The 20,310-nt window shown below is 44.0% G+C and overlaps 1 protein-coding gene across 1 annotated transcript in view; it reads left to right on the forward strand.

The window, feature by feature from the left end:
- Positions 1 to 20,310, forward strand: part of MRPL3 (mitochondrial ribosomal protein L3) — a 157,097-nt gene that overhangs the window by 33,026 nt on the left and 103,761 nt on the right. Inside the window, exon 4 of the mRNA XM_075316633.1 lies at positions 12,112 to 12,210. Within this exon, the coding sequence (XP_075172748.1) occupies positions 12,112 to 12,210 (99 nt within the window). The remainder of the gene's footprint in view (positions 1 to 12,111; positions 12,211 to 20,310) is intronic.

Here is a 20,310-nt window from a genome sequence, read left to right on the forward strand (position 1 = left end):
ATCAGACTCGTCACTACAGTTTCTTTTTATCCTCATGAATTGACCCTTAGGTATCCCGTTCTTGACATGAGTGGGGTGAAAGCTGTCATAGTGTAGAAGGCTGCTAGTGGCCGTTGGTTTCCGATACAGCGTAGTGATGATATTCCCCCCCACCCCCTTGGAGACTCGTAGGTCCAAGAACTCAACTGTCTCCATGGCTATACTGGAAGTTAACCTAATATTGAGGGTATTGTCGTTCAAGATGGCAATAAAATTCTCACAGTCCCTCAAAGATCCGGACCAGAAGAACAGGATGTCGTCTATATATCTGAACCACTGTATCACATGGGCTTTATAGTGCTCCAAGGTGTACACCTGTGTCTCCTCCCACCACCCTAAAAAGATATTAGCATAGGGTGGCGCACAGCACGCCCCCATAGCGGTCCCAGATGTCTGCCGGTAATACTTCCTATCGAAGACGAAATAATTCTTATCCAGTACCAGGTGAAGAAGGTCTAGGATAAAAGAATCATGTCTTCTATTGCCGGTGGTTCTACGGTCCAAATAATATGACACTGCTCGTGATCCTGCCTCATGGTCAATGGAGGTATACAAAGCTTCCACATCAAGTGTTACCAACAGAGCGCTAGTAGGGACTTGAAGTTTCGTCAGCTGTTCAATTAGGTGGGTAGAGTCCCTTACATAAGATGGTGAAGATTGCGCCAAAGGTTGGAGATAAAAATCCAAATATATGCAGGGCCTCTCAAACAAACCACCAATCCCTGATACTATTGGTCTGCCCGGAGGTTCTGGGCGACCCTTATGAATTTTTGGTAACATGTAGAAGGTGGGTATAACTGGGAACTTAGTTGTTAGAAAGTTCCTTTCCTTCAGGGAGATTATTTCATGTTCATGAGCCATAGAGAGCAATCCATCTAGCTTCTTTTTGAAGGCACAGGTGGGATCAGAGGGTAGTACCATATAACACTCAATGTTGGAGAGTTGTCTCTTAGCCTCTCTTAGGTACATCTCTATTGGCCACAGAACTACATTTCCCCCTTTGTCTGCCTCCTTGATGATAAATTCCTGGTTGTTACTTAATTTAGACAGAATACGTCTCTCATCTGCTGTGAGATTATTACCTTTGTTGTTATCGGGTTTGAGCCTCCCGATGTCTTTACAAATCTTGTTGAAGAAAATCTCTACAGCAGGACAGAGACCAAGAGAGGGTGTAGCCTGTGACAGGAGGCGCCGTGTGAATGGTATTTTTTGACCTGAATCCCTCTCCCCTTCTTCCAGTAGATCTAAGAGGTCGCTGAACACCTGGCGATCTTCCGGTGGGAGTGAATCCATCAGGTCAGGGCGGCTGTAAAGGTACTTGAAAGTGAGCTGTCTGCAAAAGAGATATATATCTTTAATTATAGTGAACTTGTCCATTTTGTTCATGGGTGCAAACGAGAGCCCCTTAGCCAGTAACTTACTTTCCACATCGGACAAATGATACTGAGACAAGTTCACTATTTGTAAGTCACTTTCATTACCTTCTACCAGTTCCGTCTCCGGCTCCTTGTTTCCCTCTGCGGGGGCGATTGCCAGGGATGGTTTCTCCTGTTTCTCCTTTTGGCATTTGTTTTTCCGGCGACCCCTCCTGGTCCGTTTTCCTGGTCGCTGGTATCGGTGGACAAAAAATCACTCGAGGAGGGCTCGGAGGCTGCAGGGATGACATCTATTTCCCTGCCAACTGGTCTACGCTTGTTGCCTTTATGAGACCACTTATACGCTCTATTCTCGGCATAGTCATTTTTGTCTCTCTGGAACTTATTTTTCTTCCCTTTAATAACATCCTTTTCAAAATTGTCAAGGATGCCTTTTAGTTTGTTTTGAAAAGGGGTTACAACTGTTTGTAGGTCTTGCTGACGTAAAATATGCTCTTTGTTACTAATTTCCTCCTTCAATTGTATGAGTAATAAACGGTCATGATCAATTAGCATGTCCAGAATAATAAATGAACATGTCTGCAAACCCTGCTCCCAAGTGATTCTAAATTGGGAGTCCGTCTCCCAGGCTGGGAATATTTGTACCCTCAGACCTCTAGGTGTAATTTTAAGTTTTTTATATTCTTCCAGGGTTCTGATGTTCCACCATACTTTTACTACTCTTTTGTGTAAATTAATTAAGTCCTGCATGAGTTGTTGATTCTCATCCTGGGGGCCAATTGGCCTCCCCAGAGCACCAGGGCTCTCAGACGTACCAAATATGTCAGAGGATTGGTTAGACCAAGCCATCTCTCTTGCTGCTAAATCCATGTAGACAGAGCTCGGGTTATGGATTGTACCACAATACCTGGCACAACAAAAATTCTACTGGGAATATCTATAAAATCTATATATATATAGATCGAATTCAAACAACCCAGAAATTAGGGTGTGCCTCCTTCCAGAAGGTTGTACAGAACAACCAGTTGAAGGGACTACAAGAAGGATGGGAAGGGCACCACCCAGTGGGATCTCCTGGTATACAAAATTTTGTATACCAGGAGATCCCACTGGGTGGTGCCCTTCCCATCCTTCTTGTAGTCCCTTCAACTGGTTGTTCTGTACAACCTTCTGGAAGGAGGCACACCCTAATTTCTGGGTTGTTTGAATTCGATCTATATATATATAGATTTTATAGATATTCCCAGTAGAATTTTTGTTGTGCCAGGTATTGTGGTACAATCCATAACCCGAGCTCTGTCTACATGGATTTAGCAGCAAGAGAGATGGCTTGGTCTAACCAATCCTCTGACATATTTGGTACGTCTGAGAGCCCTGGTGCTCTGGGGAGGCCAATTGGCCCCCAGGATGAGAATCAACAACTCATGCAGGACTTAATTAATTTACACAAAAGAGTAGTAAAAGTATGGTGGAACATCAGAACCCTGGAAGAATATAAAAAACTTAAAATTACACCTAGAGGTCTGAGGGTACAAATATTCCCAGCCTGGGAGACGGACTCCCAATTTAGAATCACTTGGGAGCAGGGTTTGCAGACATGTTCATTTATTATTCTGGACATGCTAATTGATCATGACCGTTTATTACTCATACAATTGAAGGAGGAAATTAGTAACAAAGAGCATATTTTACGTCAGCAAGACCTACAAACAGTTGTAACCCCTTTTCAAAACAAACTAAAAGGCATCCTTGACAATTTTGAAAAGGATGTTATTAAAGGGAAGAAAAATAAGTTCCAGAGAGACAAAAATGACTATGCCGAGAATAGAGCGTATAAGTGGTCTCATAAAGGCAACAAGCGTAGACCAGTTGGCAGGGAAATAGATGTCATCCCTGCAGCCTCCGAGCCCTCCTCGAGTGATTTTTTGTCCACCGATACCAGCGACCAGGAAAACGGACCAGGAGGGGTCGCCGGAAAAACAAATGCCAAAAGGAGAAACAGGAGAAACCATCCCTGGCAATCGCCCCCGCAGAGGGAAACAAGGAGCCGGAGACGGAACTGGTAGAAGGTAATGAAAGTGACTTACAAATAGTGAACTTGTCTCAGTATCATTTGTCCGATGTGGAAAGTAAGTTACTGGCTAAGGGGCTCTCGTTTGCACCCATGAACAAAATGGACAAGTTCACTATAATTAAAGATATATATCTCTTTTGCAGACAGCTCACTTTCAAGTACCTTTACAGCCGCCCTGACCTGATGGATTCACTCCCACCGGAAGATCGCCAGGTGTTCAGCGACCTCTTAGATCTACTGGAAGAAGGGGAGAGGGATTCAGGTCAAAAAATACCATTCACACGGCGCCTCCTGTCACAGGCTACACCCTCTCTTGGTCTCTGTCCTGCTGTAGAGATTTTCTTCAACAAGATTTGTAAAGACATCGGGAGGCTCAAACCCGATAACAACAAAGGTAATAATCTCACAGCAGATGAGAGACGTATTCTGTCTAAATTAAGTAACAACCAGGAATTTATCATCAAGGAGGCAGACAAAGGGGGAAATGTAGTTCTGTGGCCAATAGAGATGTACCTAAGAGAGGCTAAGAGACAACTCTCCAACATTGAGTGTTATATGGTACTACCCTCTGATCCCACCTGTGCCTTCAAAAAGAAGCTAGATGGATTGCTCTCTATGGCTCATGAACATGAAATAATCTCCCTGAAGGAAAGGAACTTTCTAACAACTAAGTTCCCAGTTATACCCACCTTCTACATGTTACCAAAAATTCATAAGGGTCGCCCAGAACCTCCGGGCAGACCAATAGTATCAGGGATTGGTGGTTTGTTTGAGAGGCCCTGCATATATTTGGATTTTTATCTCCAACCTTTGGCGCAATCTTCACCATCTTATGTAAGGGACTCTACCCACCTAATTGAACAGCTGACGAAACTTCAAGTCCCTACTAGCGCTCTGTTGGTAACACTTGATGTGGAAGCTTTGTATACCTCCATTGACCATGAGGCAGGATCACGAGCAGTGTCATATTATTTGGACCGTAGAACCACCGGCAATAGAAGACATGATTCTTTTATCCTAGACGTTCTTCACCTGGTACTGGATAAGAATTATTTCGTCTTCGATAGGAAGTATTACCGGCAGACATCTGGGACCGCTATGGGGGCGTGCTGTGCGCCACCCTATGCTAATATCTTTTTAGGGTGGTGGGAGGAGACACAGGTGTACACCTTGGAGCACTATAAAGCCCATGTGATACAGTGGTTCAGATATATAGACGACATCCTGTTCTTCTGGTCCGGATCTTTGAGGGACTGTGAGAATTTTATTGCCATCTTGAACGACAATACCCTCAATATTAGGTTAACTTCCAGTATAGCCATGGAGACAGTTGAGTTCTTGGACCTACGAGTCTCCAAGGGGGTGGGGGGGAATATCATCACTACGCTGTATCGGAAACCAACGGCCACTAGCAGCCTTCTACACTATGACAGCTTTCACCCCACTCATGTCAAGAACGGGATACCTAAGGGTCAATTCATGAGGATAAAAAGAAACTGTAGTGACGAGTCTGATTTTGAAACACATGCTTTTGATCTGACCAACAGATTCCGCAAAAGAGGCTATCCAAAACAAGTGGTCTCCGGGGCTCTACAGGCTTGCAGAACAATGACAAGACATACTTTGCTACAACCAAAACCACGAAGTAAGCGAACTACAGTGAGTATTATTACCCCTTTCCATAATCAATAGCAAGATCTATATGGACTCTTACAAGACAATTGGGACATACTACTGAGTGACAAAAAATTAACACCTTTCATTGGAGACAAGCCTAATTTGGTAGCAAGACGAGCCCAAAATCTGAGGGGCATCCTTTCAAAGAGCCATTTTTTAAGACCAACTCAGAGTTTGGGAACGGGTATAAGACTTAAGGGTACATTCCCTTGTGGGTCATGTACAGTTTGTCCATACATGTTGGGTAGTGACTCCATCTCCTTATCGATCTTTCCTAGACGAATCACTTGTGGATCGTATTACAACTGTCGCACGAAAAATGCCATCTACATCCTGGTCTGTGATTGCCCAAAAATTTATGTCGGTGAAACTACACAGGAGGTGAGGAGAAGGATACAACAACATTTTTCTAATATCAATACAGCAGAAACTGATCGGAAAAAGGGTAAGCTGCTTACTTCAGTGGCCTCTCACTTTCTTACGCACCATAAAGGGCGTTATACCACAGTTAAAGTACTCATTGTGGACTCAATTAAGCAGAACATTAGAGGTGGGAATGCCACTAGAGAGCTATTGAAAAAAGAATCAAGGTGGATTTATACACTCAATAGTCTAGCTCCACATGGCCTCAATGAGGAGTTACTCTATACGGGCTTTTATAATGTTATTTGATGAATCCCATCACTCTCTTCTAAAGCCGACTTGTCTTTCCTCCATCTAGAAGATCATGAATGGGGAAGGTGAGAAGAGGACAAGAAGAGAACACGGAACAGTGAATCGCAAAGAAGTTTGGAGGACCCCTTCTCTACCTGATAAGAGATGTCGTTGCTGAAAATCGGAGATCCCATCTTGAATAAATATACCAAGGACTGATGGGCATGTGGAGGAATGGATGTTGTACCATGAGGACATTTGGGACATGAATATGCTATCTTGGCTGTGGGGAGCATCCTAGTTTTGGTTCTTGGCTATTTACAATGCCAGCGTGGGCTTTCTCTTGCCCCACATGTATGGGGCAAGGAGCAGGCTCCCCACTATATCTGCTCTGGCTGCATCTTATTCCACCTGTTTATATTGTTAGTATATGCCAATGCATAATAACCATAATATAATCTAGTTTATGGCAATTCGATCTGCTGGTATTACTTAGGTTAACTATATGAGACTTTACCAACTTTCCCTGTGTCTCAGGGTGATATCATATATCCGCGTAACTCCTGTGCCGTCTTAATCCAGATGTCGCTTTAAACCTTTGACTTGTGTATTTTAGCACATATATCTTATGGTATCCTTGGAGATGCCATTATGGGTTGGAATGCGATTTACCACCAATGGGTATCCATGAGTCCTTATGTGCATAATTGGTATAGTAATAATTCGACCGTACACCAAGTAATATAAATATATGCTCTGGCAACATACCATAGTTTATGAGTATCCATGTGGATTCACGTCATACCGTGGTTGGTACGTGTGTATCTGGGCTTAGAATTGTGGCATATTGCTATTTACTATCTGGGGGTGCCTATGTAAGAAACTTTTTCTCGGTCCCCCCCTGATGGTGAGTGATATATATGCCACCGTTCGATATATAATGACTTTCCCTACGCTGGATCTTTTAGATCCGTCTGATATTGGACGATCTGTTTCCTGTAAGAACTATATAACTTTTTCTGCTGGCACTATTTGGTTTCACTCTATGTGATTCTCCTAACTCCCTTTGGGCCCCTGGACGATATTGTTTATCACCCAGTGATCTACTCCTTGTAAGCACTATATAACCCTGTCTGCTGACACTACCCAGCCCCATGGTTAATGGCGTATTGTATTGTCTAGGGGAGGATACACCATTGCTTATGGACGTGCCTCCTCCTTCCATGTGTATTTTTTGATATAATATATGATGAATTCTTCAAATGGATGTGTCTTCATGTCATTATAGTGTGCGCTCTTTGAATATTCTTCTTTCTAAATACCAATATAAATCTGTAGGTATTTTTAATATCGCTCTGTCTGCAAAAGGGTTAAACACTCCTCCTTTCATTACCCCTGTGTCTAAATGGCGCATGCGCATAACATAGATGTAGTATTAGCATATTGTGATGCGTTCGCAATTATAACAATAACTCTTAATCTATGAATTTCGCCGCTATACAGCAAGGAGAAGCGCCGCTCCTTGACATATTATGTGTGTATCTGAGCGGTTTTTTTACTCGCGCATGCGCACTAGAGGATAGGGGAGGACGCTCTCCATATCACGTGACCAGGCAAGATGGCGGCCGCCATCGGAATTTTACCTCCAGCATGAAAATCATGCAGCTGCGGGTAAGCACTAATTATACCTCTTTAAATAGGACACACTTGGCCATATCATATTGCCGTCTTTTCCCCTGAGGAAGCCACGAGATACGTGGCGATACGCGTGGGGTGTCCAGGCAAGGAACCCCTTTTTTGGTCACTCCTCTCATCCATCCCACTAGCTTGGTTGCTATTCATTCATTTTTGGGATAATGGATGTGGGTCCGTTTTCATACTGCTTGTAACCTGGTTGCTGCAATTATTTACCCTATACATCCTTTTGGTGGCTTGTAGCATCTGAGATTCTGGCTACCTGTGGTGGTATAATATGGGTATACTGACTAAACAGAATTATTGATCTGATGCCATTTTGCACTATATGGGCGTTCTCTTTAGGATACATCTTCTGTAAAGGTATTGTGGCTATGGAGTTACTGTGTGTTGATAGGGACGTAGTTTATTGCTAGACTCATCCATTTGGATCTACACTATTTCACGTACTTAGTGGATATTCTTTACAGACCTGCAACTCAAGCGTCTCTGTCTCATAACTTGTCATATAGTATTATTTAAACAGTATTGTGTTTACTGTACCTTTATAGACTGTAATAAGAACCCATATTGTTTAATATATGACTGGAGATCTCCATATCTGCGCAAAGTGCTTCTTTTGACAACCTACTACATGTTGTCTAACCATACATTATTTAGCACATGTGTATAATCTCTGGTGTTCTGTATAACAACGTATCATCTGTCAACATATATACCTAACAGTGTATTCTGTTGTGTCTACCCTCTTATGCCGGATACGGGCCCTGTGCAATAGTGATTGGAGTGTCCTTGTTATAATTATATCCATACATCATCATTTAATTGGTTCCTGGCGGACATGTTTGTTATGCCTATGGCTTTTTAAATGTTTTTATTCTGTGTCATTGTGTGTCTTCTAGCATTTTCAGTGTGGAGACCTTCTGTCTCGTGTTTTGGTTTTCTAAAATTGTAATAAAATTCAATATTGATTGTTTAATACTGTGGTGATCCCGCGTTTGGTATACCCTTTTCTTTCTTGTTCTTCATAAATTTTGTATACCAGGAGATCCCACTGGGTGGTGCCCTTCCCATCCTTCTTGTAGTCCCTATATACTATAGTCTGTGTCTACCATGTGATTTCTGTACAGCAGTCTTCGTGTCTCCTATGTGATAGATACAGCAATCTGTTTCTCCTCTGTATTTTATACAGTAGTCTGTGTCTCCTATGTGGCATATTTACACCAGCCCCTTTGTCTCTTATATGATGCCTACAACAGTCTTGGTGTCTCCTATGTGATGTGTATATACAGCAGTCTTGGTGTCTCCTATGTGATGTATACTGTAGACATCGCACTACTTCAGTTCTATAAATGTGACGTGAATAGAAATGAGTTTCACACCATGTAGTGACGTACAGTGTAATATGAATTTGTGTTTGGTTTGGAACAACTTACTGTTGAGATCAGTTCCTTACAAAACTTATCACAAAAAGTCAACTGCACTGTAGACCGACTAATGCAAATCTGTGAACGCAGTTTCAAATAGCAACATTATCAATACCACCTAACATCACAGTCTCACCAGAGAGAAGCTGTTACAGCCATTACATTAGGGGTGAGCTAATTATTTGTTTGTCCAGCTCTAGAAGGATAATTTGAAAGGGAACCTGTCAGGTGCAGTATGCACCTACAACCACGATTAGTTCTGGGTGCATATTGCCTAATGGTCATGTCACACACAACGACAGCGACGATGACGTCGCTGCAAAGTCACCATTTTCTGTGACGTAGCAGCGACCTTGCTAGCGATGTCGCTGTGTGTGACATCCAGCAACGACCTGGCCCCTGCTGTGAGGTCACCGGTCGTTGCTGAATGTCCTGGACCATTTTTTGGTCATTGCTCTCCCGCTGTGAAGCACACATCACTGTGTGTGACAGCGAGAGAGCAACGAACTGAATGTGCAGGGAGCAGGGAGCTGGCTTCTGTGGACGCTGGTAACCAAGGTAAATATTGGGTAACCAAGCAAAGGCTTGGTTACCCGATATTTACCTTCGTTACCAGTGTCCGCAGTTTCTTGAAGCCGGCTGCCTGCTCCCTGCACACGTAGCCAAGGTACGCATCGGGTAACTATAAGGAAAGTGGTTTGATTATTAACCCGATGTGTACTCTGGCTACGAGTGCAGGGAGCCAGCGCTAAGCGGTGTGCGCTGGTAACCAAGGTAAATATCGGGTAACCAAGCACAGCACTTTGCTTGGTTACCCGATATTTACCTTAGTTACCAAGTGCAGCATCGTTTCCACGCGTCGCTGCTGGCTGGGGGCTGGTCACTGGTCGCTGGTGAGATCTGCCTGTTTGACAGCTCACCAGCGACCATGTAACGACGCACCAGCGATCCTGATAAGGTCAGATCGACGTCGTGATCGCTGCTGCGTCGCTACGTATGACCTAGGCTTTAGTGTCCCTGTATACACTAGCATAGATAAAGAGATCTTCAGAAAAAGTATTTCTAAAGATCCTTTATCATATGCTAATAAGGCCAGGGACTAATTCCAAGGGTGTTCTTTCCGCTGACTAGGCCACCCTCTCAGCATGAGAGCACACCCACAGGGCTGTACTAACATGCTATTCAATGCAGTGTCACCAGCATCCACTATGACCGCTGAGCTATAGGAAAAAAACTGTGGAGGAGAATCTCAATAGGGTCTTACCAGGTAACAGTAGGATATATAGAAAGTGAAGAACTCGCCTATGACGGTTGTGCCAGTCACAACCCCTATAATAGCCGAGAATATGGGTGAATCAGCTGCAGCCCCGAGATGGACGTGAAGATTACAGAGAAGAAACTGATATTCAGCCGCGCTATCACCACATCAGAACGGATTATTAATTTGTCTTTTATTGTGTATGCTCAGGTCAACGCGTTTCAGGGGTCGCAGCCCCTTTCAACAAAATCTTGTTTATGTTCTTTGGTTGTTGTCCTGATGAAGGGGGATGCAACCCCTGAAACGCGTTGACCTGAGCATACAGAATAAAAGACAAATGAATAATATGTTCCGATGTGATAGCGCGGCTGAATACTCATTTCTTCTCTGCAATCTTCATTACCGCTGATTTGAATGCCAGACACTTCCAGTCATGCGCAGTATGAAGCTCGGTGTACTCGTCCCGGCTTCATAGAGGTCTACTGCGCATAACTGGAAGTGCCGGGCATTCAGAATCCCTTTATCTATGCTAGTGTATACAGGGATAGTTAGGCAGGGATTAGCGATACACACCCTGAACTACTCGTGGCTCTGGGGACATATTGCAATTGACAAGTTCCCTTTAAAGTTAATAATTTTTTATGGCATGTGACTGATGTTATAAATATAAAAAAAAGGTTCCCCACTCCTGCAGTATGGGTAGAGAGCCTGCGATGGGTCACCTATTAGGCTGTGTGCTGTAGTTTCAACACAAACGGTGTTTATGTATTTAACCCTGCCCCCATCAATGATTGGCAGCTTGTGAAAAGATACAGTATACACAGCAAGCTGCCAATCATGGATGTGAGCGGGGTTATACACAGCTACAGCAGAGAAAAAAGGGATTCCATCAAAACTGCACCAAGCAGCTCAGTAAGTAACACATTGTTAGAATCTGGGTCTCTGCCCCTACATCTTGCTGCTCTCAGATTATAGCAAAAGACTTGTGACATTATCTTTAAAATGGATTGTTTTTCTTGTAGAAGCACTATTCAATGAGGTAAATAAACTATTTACAGTCTGCCTTGCTCTGCCAAGATATAAAGCTGCTCCTGTCCATGAGCAGGAGGTGGTTTGCTCTACATTAATAAGCTGAAATGTACATGTTCTGCATCATGCATTGATTGCATAGTTCAAGTGATTATCACAGTACTCAACTGTTTCCCCCCAGTAAATAGAATCTTCTGAAATGTAATTTCTATGGCGTGCTTGATAACACCAGCTCCAGTTTTTAATGCTTTATGGAGACTTATTGGTTATAGTTGTGGCCTGTGATATGGATTTCTTCTATTTTACAACTGCTTCTTTTACACAATCATGACCACCACTGATTCTTGTGGTGTACTTCAGAAATTCCTATCTAAATGGCTGTATAATCCTTTATGAAAATATAACGGTGTTTGCCCAGCCAACCTGATTAGCAGCTCCTCCTCAGCGTCCCTCCTGCTGCTCAGATCTCACACTGCTCAGTAGAAGCTGCAGCTGTCAGTCTGAGGGAGAAGACTGAATACACTTGGACTCATGAGCTCTCTCGCCTTGTCTTAATATCAGTTTTTTTCTGCTTTTTCGACAAGGGCATGTTTCACAGTATGTACACCAGCCTCAACGGGTTGTAGAGGTTTACTTCATAAATATATATAACTTATATTGTGAGATCCGTTGATAGATCCTAAATGTATGCTAAAGGGTACGTTTTTAGCAGGGGGCAGGACCGTAACAGTTTATCCATATGACCAGAAGCATCATAGTCCTAGAGTAAACAGGACTTTAAATTTAGTGTTTGTGTCATACTCCGTTTTTCTATAGATGTGTCGATTATTAATTTGTTTTCAACTCCAGCTTATTACAATACCTTGTTCAATTTTCTCTTAGGTCCAAGACTGTCATGTGATTAAATATACACCAAAAGAGGACGGTGATGGAAAAAGTGCCACTCTCACTGTCGGAGGAAAAAATGGATCTCCTTTCTATGTAAGTAATTAGAATCCTTACTAATAAGGTACAGGTTACTTGTGCTAAACTGCTAGGAAAACATTAGCCTTTGTTTAGCTTCTGGATGGTTTCTATCAGAATCTATTGACAGCTTAAGGCTATGTGCGCACTGGAAAATTGAATTTTCTCAAGAAAATTCCGCAGCCATTGAAATATTACCGCACCCGCGGTAAAAACCCGCGGCAAACCGCACCCGAAAACCGCATGCGGTTTGCTGCGGTTTTACCGCGGTATTGTTCGCGGTATTGCCGCGTGCGGGTTGGTACATGTGCTTTATTGCATTCAATGCAATAAAGCACATTGAAGAAAAAAAAAAAATCATTTCCTTCTGAGATAGATAATAGATAGATAAATAGACAGAAGAATAGAGGGATAGATAGAGGGATAGATAAAGGACAGATCGCTGCATTTCTCACGGTCGGTAGTGAGTTCACATTACCGGCCGTGGGAAATGCCCTGTGGTTACCTATGCTGTCTCGCTGCGAGGCTGCATTCATTCAGCGCTGTGACAGTGTCAGTCGCGGCTGGATGTAAGCAGCGCAGGACCTGTGGATTACGCTGGAGCTGTGGATTACGTCGGAGCTTTGTTTGGGAGGGGTTAAAAAACGGGTGAACCAGGGGCTTATTTGTGTTTTATTTAAAATAAAGGATTTTTCGGGGTGTGTTTTTTTTCACTTTACTTACGGGTTGATCATGTCAGACGCTGCCATGTTCAAGCCTGGACTTAGTGGCGGTGATCCGCCGGCATTAACTCCTTGTATTACCCTGACTGCCACTGCATCACGGCAGCAGGAAGAGCCGGGGACATGCCGGTGCTGCCGCATAATGCATGTGACAGTCCCGGGGCAGCTGCGGCTGGTATTCTCGGCTGCGGGAGGTGGGAGGTAGGCGGGGGACATTAACCCTGCTCCTCGCCCTCCCCAGCCTGAGAATACCGGGCCGCCGCTGTGTGCTTACCTCGGCTGGACGGTAAATATACAGCGGAGCCCACGTGTTTTGTTTTCTATATTTCCATTTGCTTTCTATGTGTGTTCTATGTGTCTGTGTCTGTTTTCTATGTCTGTGATGTCTGTGTGAGTGTGATCTGTGTGTGTTTACTCTCTGCACGGCTTCCTCTTCCTGTCATAATGACATCACTTCCCTGCAAAACCGCAGACAAGCGATGTACATTACCGGAGGTAAACCGCGAAATACCGCAGGGAATAACGCAGGAAAACGCAATGAACCACACAGAAATTGCTGCCTGCGTTATTCCCTGCGGGATTTCACGATTACATTGGAGCCAATGGAGTGAAATCCCGCAGCGATGTGCGGAAAAGAATTGACATGCACTTGTTTTTGCTGCGGGATTCCCGCAGCAAAACATGCAGCTGTCAAAATCCGCCTAGTGCGCACAGGATTTTTTTTCCCCATAGGTTTTGCTGGTGATTCACTGCAGAAATGTTATGAACATTTTCTGCAGTGAAACATGCAGCAAATCCGCAGAAAATCCGCGGCAAAATCCGGTAAGTGCGCACAGGGCCTAAAAGTAACCGGTCACCTGATTTTTGGATATTAAGCTGGCCAGAATGTGTTTTAAATGATGCAACACTAACAAGGTTTACAAACAACAACGATGTAGTTATCTTAAAAACACTTTATATGGTTAGGCGAATGTATCTCCTACCTTGCGTTCCAGTCATAGGGGTTGTGCTATTGTTGTCTTAAGGCATTGTCAATCAACGTCATGCTATTTTTTTTTTTTTTTTTCATTTTTTCAATTATACCTCACCCCTACATTACAAATGATTGCCGAGACTGCCCCGACATCACAGCAATTGCCCCTAAAATCTCACACTTGCGCACTAAATGTCTTCTGCCCGAGCATCCGCATTGAATCTGGGTTTACGTCCCCAGATTTATTATGAGAAGTGCGCATGCTCCGGGCTGCTATAGTCTCCTTTGGCGTTGTAGCGCCAAGCTCACGAATGCGCACTGTCGCGCAGAGTGAGAAGAGAAGACCGGGGCACGCAGAGTGAGGAGAGAAGACAGGGGCGCGCAGAGTGAGGAGAGGAGACGGGGGCCCGCAGAGTGAGGAGAGGAGACGGGGGGCCCGCAGAGTGAGGAGAGGAGACGGGGGGCCCGCAGAGTGAGGAGAGGAGACGGGGGCCCGCAGAGTGAGGAGAGAAGACCGGGGCACGCAGAGTGAGAAGAGAAGACCGGGGCACGCAGAGTGAGGAGAGAAGACAGGGGCCCGCAGAGTGAGGAGAGGAGACGGGGGGCCCGCAGAGTGAGGAGAGGAGACGGGGGGCCCGCAGAGTGAGGAGAGGAGACGGGGGCCCGCAGAGTGAGGAGAGGAGACGGGGGCCCGCAGAGTGAGGAGAGGAGACGGGGGCCCGCAGAGTGAGGAGAGGAGACGGGGGCCCACAGAGTGAGGAGAGGAGACAGGGGCACGCTAAGGTGGCATGCTCCCGCAGTAATGTCAGCAGCCTGTACATGCACATCGCATAAAGAATCTGGGGACATACACCCAGATTCAGTGCGCATGCTCGGGCAAAAAACATTTAGCGCACAAGAGTGGGATTACAGTGTAGATTGCTGTGACGTCGGGGCAGTCACGGCAATCATTTCTAAAGCGGAGTGCGTGATTTAACCCCTTCAGCCCCCGGGCACATTCCGTTTTTGATTTTTGCTCCCCTTCTTCCGAGAGCCGTAACTTTTTTTTATTTTTCCGTCAATCTTGCCATATGAGGGCTTGTTTTTTGCGGGACGAGTTGTACTTTTAAAAATCACCATAAGTTTTACATAGTGTACTGAAAAACGGCAAAAAAAGTGTGATCGTACAATAGTTTTTGGGATATTTTATTCACCGTGTTCACTATATGGTAAAACTGATGTGTGGGTGTGATGCCTGAGGTCAGTGCGAGTTTGTAGACACAAAAAAAAATCACAAGTTTGTCCCAATAAAAGTGGCGCACGTTTTACACCATTTTCTGAAACCCGTAGCGTTCTCATTTTTCGGGATCTATGGCTGTGATGGCTTATTTTTTTGTCTCGAGCTGACATTTCTAGTGATACCATTTTTACGAAGATGCTATGTTTTGATCGCCTGTTATTGAATTTTGCGCAAAACTTGTGGCGACCAAAAAATAATTTTGGCTTTTGGAATTTTTTTGCCGGTACGCCATTTACTGATCAGATTAATTGATTTTATATTTTGATAGATTGGGCATTTCTGAACGCGGCGATACCAAATATGTGTATATTTTTTTTATTTTTTTAACCCTTTAAAGGGGGTGATTTTGAACTTTTAGGTCTTTTTTTGTTTTTTATTTTTTTAAACTTTTTTTTTTTTCATTTTACTAGTCCCCCTAGGGGACTATAGCGATCAGCAATCCAATCGCTCTGCACTATCTGCAGATCTCAGTTACACAGCTTTACGTTACAGGTGCTTTACTTTCAATGCCGGCTGTATTCCGGCATTGAAAGGAAGTGAGTCATGTTAGCTACAGGCGTCATCACATGACCCTGTGCTACCATGGCAACCACCGAAAGTTAAAAAGGAAGGATAAAAAGCACAAATAGGGTCTTATTAGGTATTAAAGGGAAGTGTGCATGAAATAACACACACTTACTGGGGTTGTGGAAGTCACAACCACCATGAAAGCTAGAAGTAGTGGTGGCAGCCCCACATGGGTTAAACTTCAGTGCTGGAGAGGGAGAATGGGGTTAATGCCGTGCTGCTGCCAAATGAATATGTTGATTTTCTTTCTTTGTCCTGAAGACACACCTTTAATTTTAGAAATGAATATATAGGATAGTTTTCTAAACTTTCTAAGCCTAATAATGCCAAAATATCTGACTTACCCAAATGTATAATTGGTGGAAGAAGGTTGAACTAGATGGACCTAGGTCGTTTTTCAACCTATGTAAGTACAGTATGTGCCTGTTGAGATGATCTGGTTTTAAGAGGCTTGTCTTATACGTCCTATTCGCTAGTATTTGCCTCTATAGTACTGATTTGGACGTTATTAGCCTGCCCTTTTTGATGTATGCAGTAAAGGGTTAATACCTTGTATATCCAGGATAGGGGGGGGAGTCCGTCCCTGACGCGCGGCCGTGTGTGTCTGTTTGCACGCATGGTTACAATGGCGTCCTTAGCAGCGGAGATCTGGACTTACTGACGTCACAGGAAGTTTTCTTCCCTCCTTTCTCCGCTGTGGATGCCGGGTGGCTGAATGCCTCTACACTGAACACCGGCCGTGCGCAGTAACAGCTGGATGTAACGTGGTTTGATGGGGCTTACACGGGAGGCTTATAAGGCTGCACATCTCCACACTGTTTTATCTGTCCCCTGAAGAAGCGTTGAGATGTGAAACACGTGTCAGGACTCTGGTCCCCACCTGTACTATCTTGAAGCATTGTTATAATAAATATTTAGATTGCATGAATTTTGGCTTCATGAGATGGTTATTTCACCAGCTAGCAAAATTTAAAGACTTCTTTTTTGTTCTGTGTTTTTAGTATGTGCCTTAATGCGGTGTTCCACCTTTAAAAAATGGACCCCCAAATGAATTCAGAATTATAAAACAACTAAAACCGTTTTCACTCTCCTCCGCTAACTCTCCACCACTAGTTCAGTGTGTGTTTTGACTGCTGCAATATTGTTAAGTATGGGGTGCTCCTCACCGCTGCAGCCAATCACATAACTTACATTGGCAGAGTCGCAGAGTGAAGGGGAAAACCTAATTTAGGTGTGAATCTGTTATAACTAGGGTCCATTCCATTGGCCACGAAAGTGGTCTACGTCTGTGGCACAGGAATCGATTTGCACCAGTTCTAGTTATATCCCATTTAAACCTTACATTATTAATGAGGGCAAGGTTTTAGTCTCCTCTAAACAATAACTGGATTTCTGATGTATAATGGGTACAGAAAACCCCACTGACAATAACAGGGTTTGTTATGGTGACCACCATTGTACTGTTAAAACAATAGAGCTGCAGCTTGGATGGAAACTTAGTGTGACTTTATTACTAATCTTAAAGCTAAATCAATGAAGAAGGAAAAAAAACAAAAAAATCGTTTTTATTGGTGGTGAAAAACTGTCGCACATTGCCTTTAATCCAGCATGAGTTATTCTAGAGAAGCTGGAATCCTGACATTTATCTCTGCACAAGGATGTCGGATTATGTGTATCACAAGGGCAGGAGGCTGACATGGCCCGTTAGGAAACCCTTCTATGATAGGTGAAAGGAAAGCGCGGCTTGTGGCTTTTATGGTAGTGTTTTATTTTGCAGTCATATACCATGTTGGCCATAATTGCTGGATTGTGGTCTTCGGATCAGATTCTGTCTCCTGTTAGCTTCAGGGGTTGATGGTTTGCAGTTTCCAGGTCGGTCATTGCGTCTTCTTTTATCTTTGTATTGGCTGAGGAATTTAAGGCCCCAAAGTCTCATTGTCACTGTGAAAATCCATTGATAATGATGCGACATTGCTCTATCACAACTCCTGCTGCTGTTATTGGCAATTACACCTGGTCCAGTAATCGATCATGGTGTCCCTGATTCACCTGTGATATTGTCAGGAGCCCTAATGAGAGGATCGATCTGTACGCTCTCAAATTGTGTAAATGCTCTCCTATCTGCTACCATCATTACTGAGTAAAGCTGACCATACACATTAAAGGGAATCTGTAAACAGGTTTTTGCTACCTCATCTCAGAGCAGCATGATGTAGGCAAAGTGACCCTGAATCCAATGGTGTATCACTTAGGTTACTGGGTGCAGCCTTTATGACAAAATCAAAGATTTTAGTTTTAGCATGTAGCAGAGCTTAAAAAGAACCTGCCATGTCATGTTTTGATATTAAACCGCCCCCAGTGTGTTTCATATGATGCAATGTGCATCACTAAGGCTGCTTTCACACATCCGTTTTTTTGCAGTGCGGCTCAATCCTGCTCAAAAACCTATGCAACGGATGCGGCGAAAAAAAACGGATCCGTTTCAAAAGTTTTTCCATGCGGCCCGTCCGTTTTTTGACGGATGCGGCTTGATACTGAGCATGCGCAGTGCAAAAAACAGCATCCAGCAGCTAGATGCGGTTTTTGCCGCTGGACGCCGCATCTGGCGTCCATAGGCTTGCATTGTAAATCGCGCCGCATTGCGCCGGATACGGTACGATGCGTTTTTTTCGCTGCACAAAAACGTGCCATGCAACATTCTATCTGGAATGCTAAATATGCCGCATCTGGCAAAAAACGGACGCAACGCTAGGCCATGCGGCACAATACGGCGCTAATGCAAGTCTATGCGGAAAAACGCAACTGGCGGCAAAAAAAACCAAACTGTTGCGTTTTTTTCTACAAAGCGCCGTATTGTGCCGCTTAGCAAAAACCGAATGTGTGAAAGCAGTCTAACATGGTTTAAAAAAGAAAAAAAAAATCCATGTATCATCTTAATAAAAGAGTTTATATGCTTAGGTGAATGCAGTAAATCCCTTAGGGTTCAGTCACAGGGGTGGCACTTTTGCTGGGATCAGTCACTGCCAGTCGAGTTCGGGCATGATTCTTTTTTGAACTTGGTGAAGCCCCCTGCGTTGTATTAATTATAGCACAGGTCCTTCACACACACACTTCTCTGCTGAGCGCTGTCCGTTGTGGTCACATGATCGTGACATCACACAGGTCCTGCACCACCATTTCTCCTCTTGATCTCCAGAGCTCATCATTGGAGAAGTGGATTTTGACTAAGTACACATGACCCCAGGGTTTGGGTCATGCCCACTATGAAGCCGGGTGTACGCGTCCTGGCTTCAAACTGAAGTAGTGCACATGACCGAAACCCCGGGGTCATGTGCACTAAGCCGAAATCCTGCTTCGGGCACTGATGGCAGCAGAGATCATCCTCTGACGCTGCGCATTTATTAGCATGTTAGCACGCCAACGGGGGTGTACTAACATGCTAATGGGGGTGACTAGCCAAGGGGAACTGATGCCCAGAGGACTAGTCCATTTGCTCATTACCATACGATAAAAGATTTTTTTAGAAATACTTTTTCTATAGATCTCTTTATCTATGCTAGTGTATACAGGGACTGCTAGACAGGGATTAGCAATATGCACCCAGAACTGCTCGTGGCTCTGGGGACATATTGCACCTGACAGGTTCCCTTCAAAGTTTTTTCATCCCATATTCTATCTTTTGATGTTCATATACTGGTCCTATGATTCCGGACAGTGGTGGTCGCAGTGGTTTCGGTGTTTAGTAAAGCACAGAGAGGTTGTTGTGTTGTACGACCCATGTGGGAACTCTTCTGGGGGAATGATCATAGGCCCATTCCTGTACACCCACCTGATTGCCCCATGGAGCGGTTTGTCTTTTTCTCTATACCCTCACTGCCCTGTTATTCTCTCTGCTGGAATTTGCCTTTTATATGTAGATATATTTTTTGCATTTTCCAATTTTAGTTCTCTCGTCTACAGCACATGGAATTTTTTTTCTTCCTTTGACCTGTCCTAATAAATGGGATTACCCATGTGTGACAGCTCAGACGCCCCACTACATTGCTTCCTGGGAGACTATGAATCTGCTTCCAATTCCAGTTGCATCAGCGCAGTTTCCCATGGCAGAACTGTAATTAGAGACCGGTTCTAAGTGTTCCTGTGCAGTCTGTATAGATGTTCTAGACCGCCTGTAGTCTTTACGCAGCAGATTCAGAAAGTCTTTGTCACCATTTGCTTTATAGTAGTAGCTTACTGCCTGTGTGACTTAAGACAAGAGGCTCCATGCGCTTGTTACACATTCAGGACCAGAGGAGCCGTGACATAAGCCCACCATAAGCCTGTAATGCACAAACAGAAGTCATTCCTCACCATGTACCCAAGGGGCTTATGACACCCACTGTTTGAGACTTTATAGTATAGTCGTGCTGAAAGCACTGCTTGTATGAAGACCATGAATCTTAGGAATGATGGCAACCAGGAAACTAATCTTAAAGCTGTTGTGGTCACCTTACTTCCAGCTTTTTCCTGGTTGCTTTCTTAGGATAATATTAGGTGTGGAGATACAGAGGGGTCAGTGGGTGCTTTCGTTCGCTGGC

The sequence above is a fragment of the Anomaloglossus baeobatrachus genome, chromosome 6 (assembly GCF_048569485.1).
Source record: "Anomaloglossus baeobatrachus isolate aAnoBae1 chromosome 6, aAnoBae1.hap1, whole genome shotgun sequence".
Taxonomy (NCBI): Eukaryota; Metazoa; Chordata; class Amphibia; order Anura; family Aromobatidae; genus Anomaloglossus; species Anomaloglossus baeobatrachus.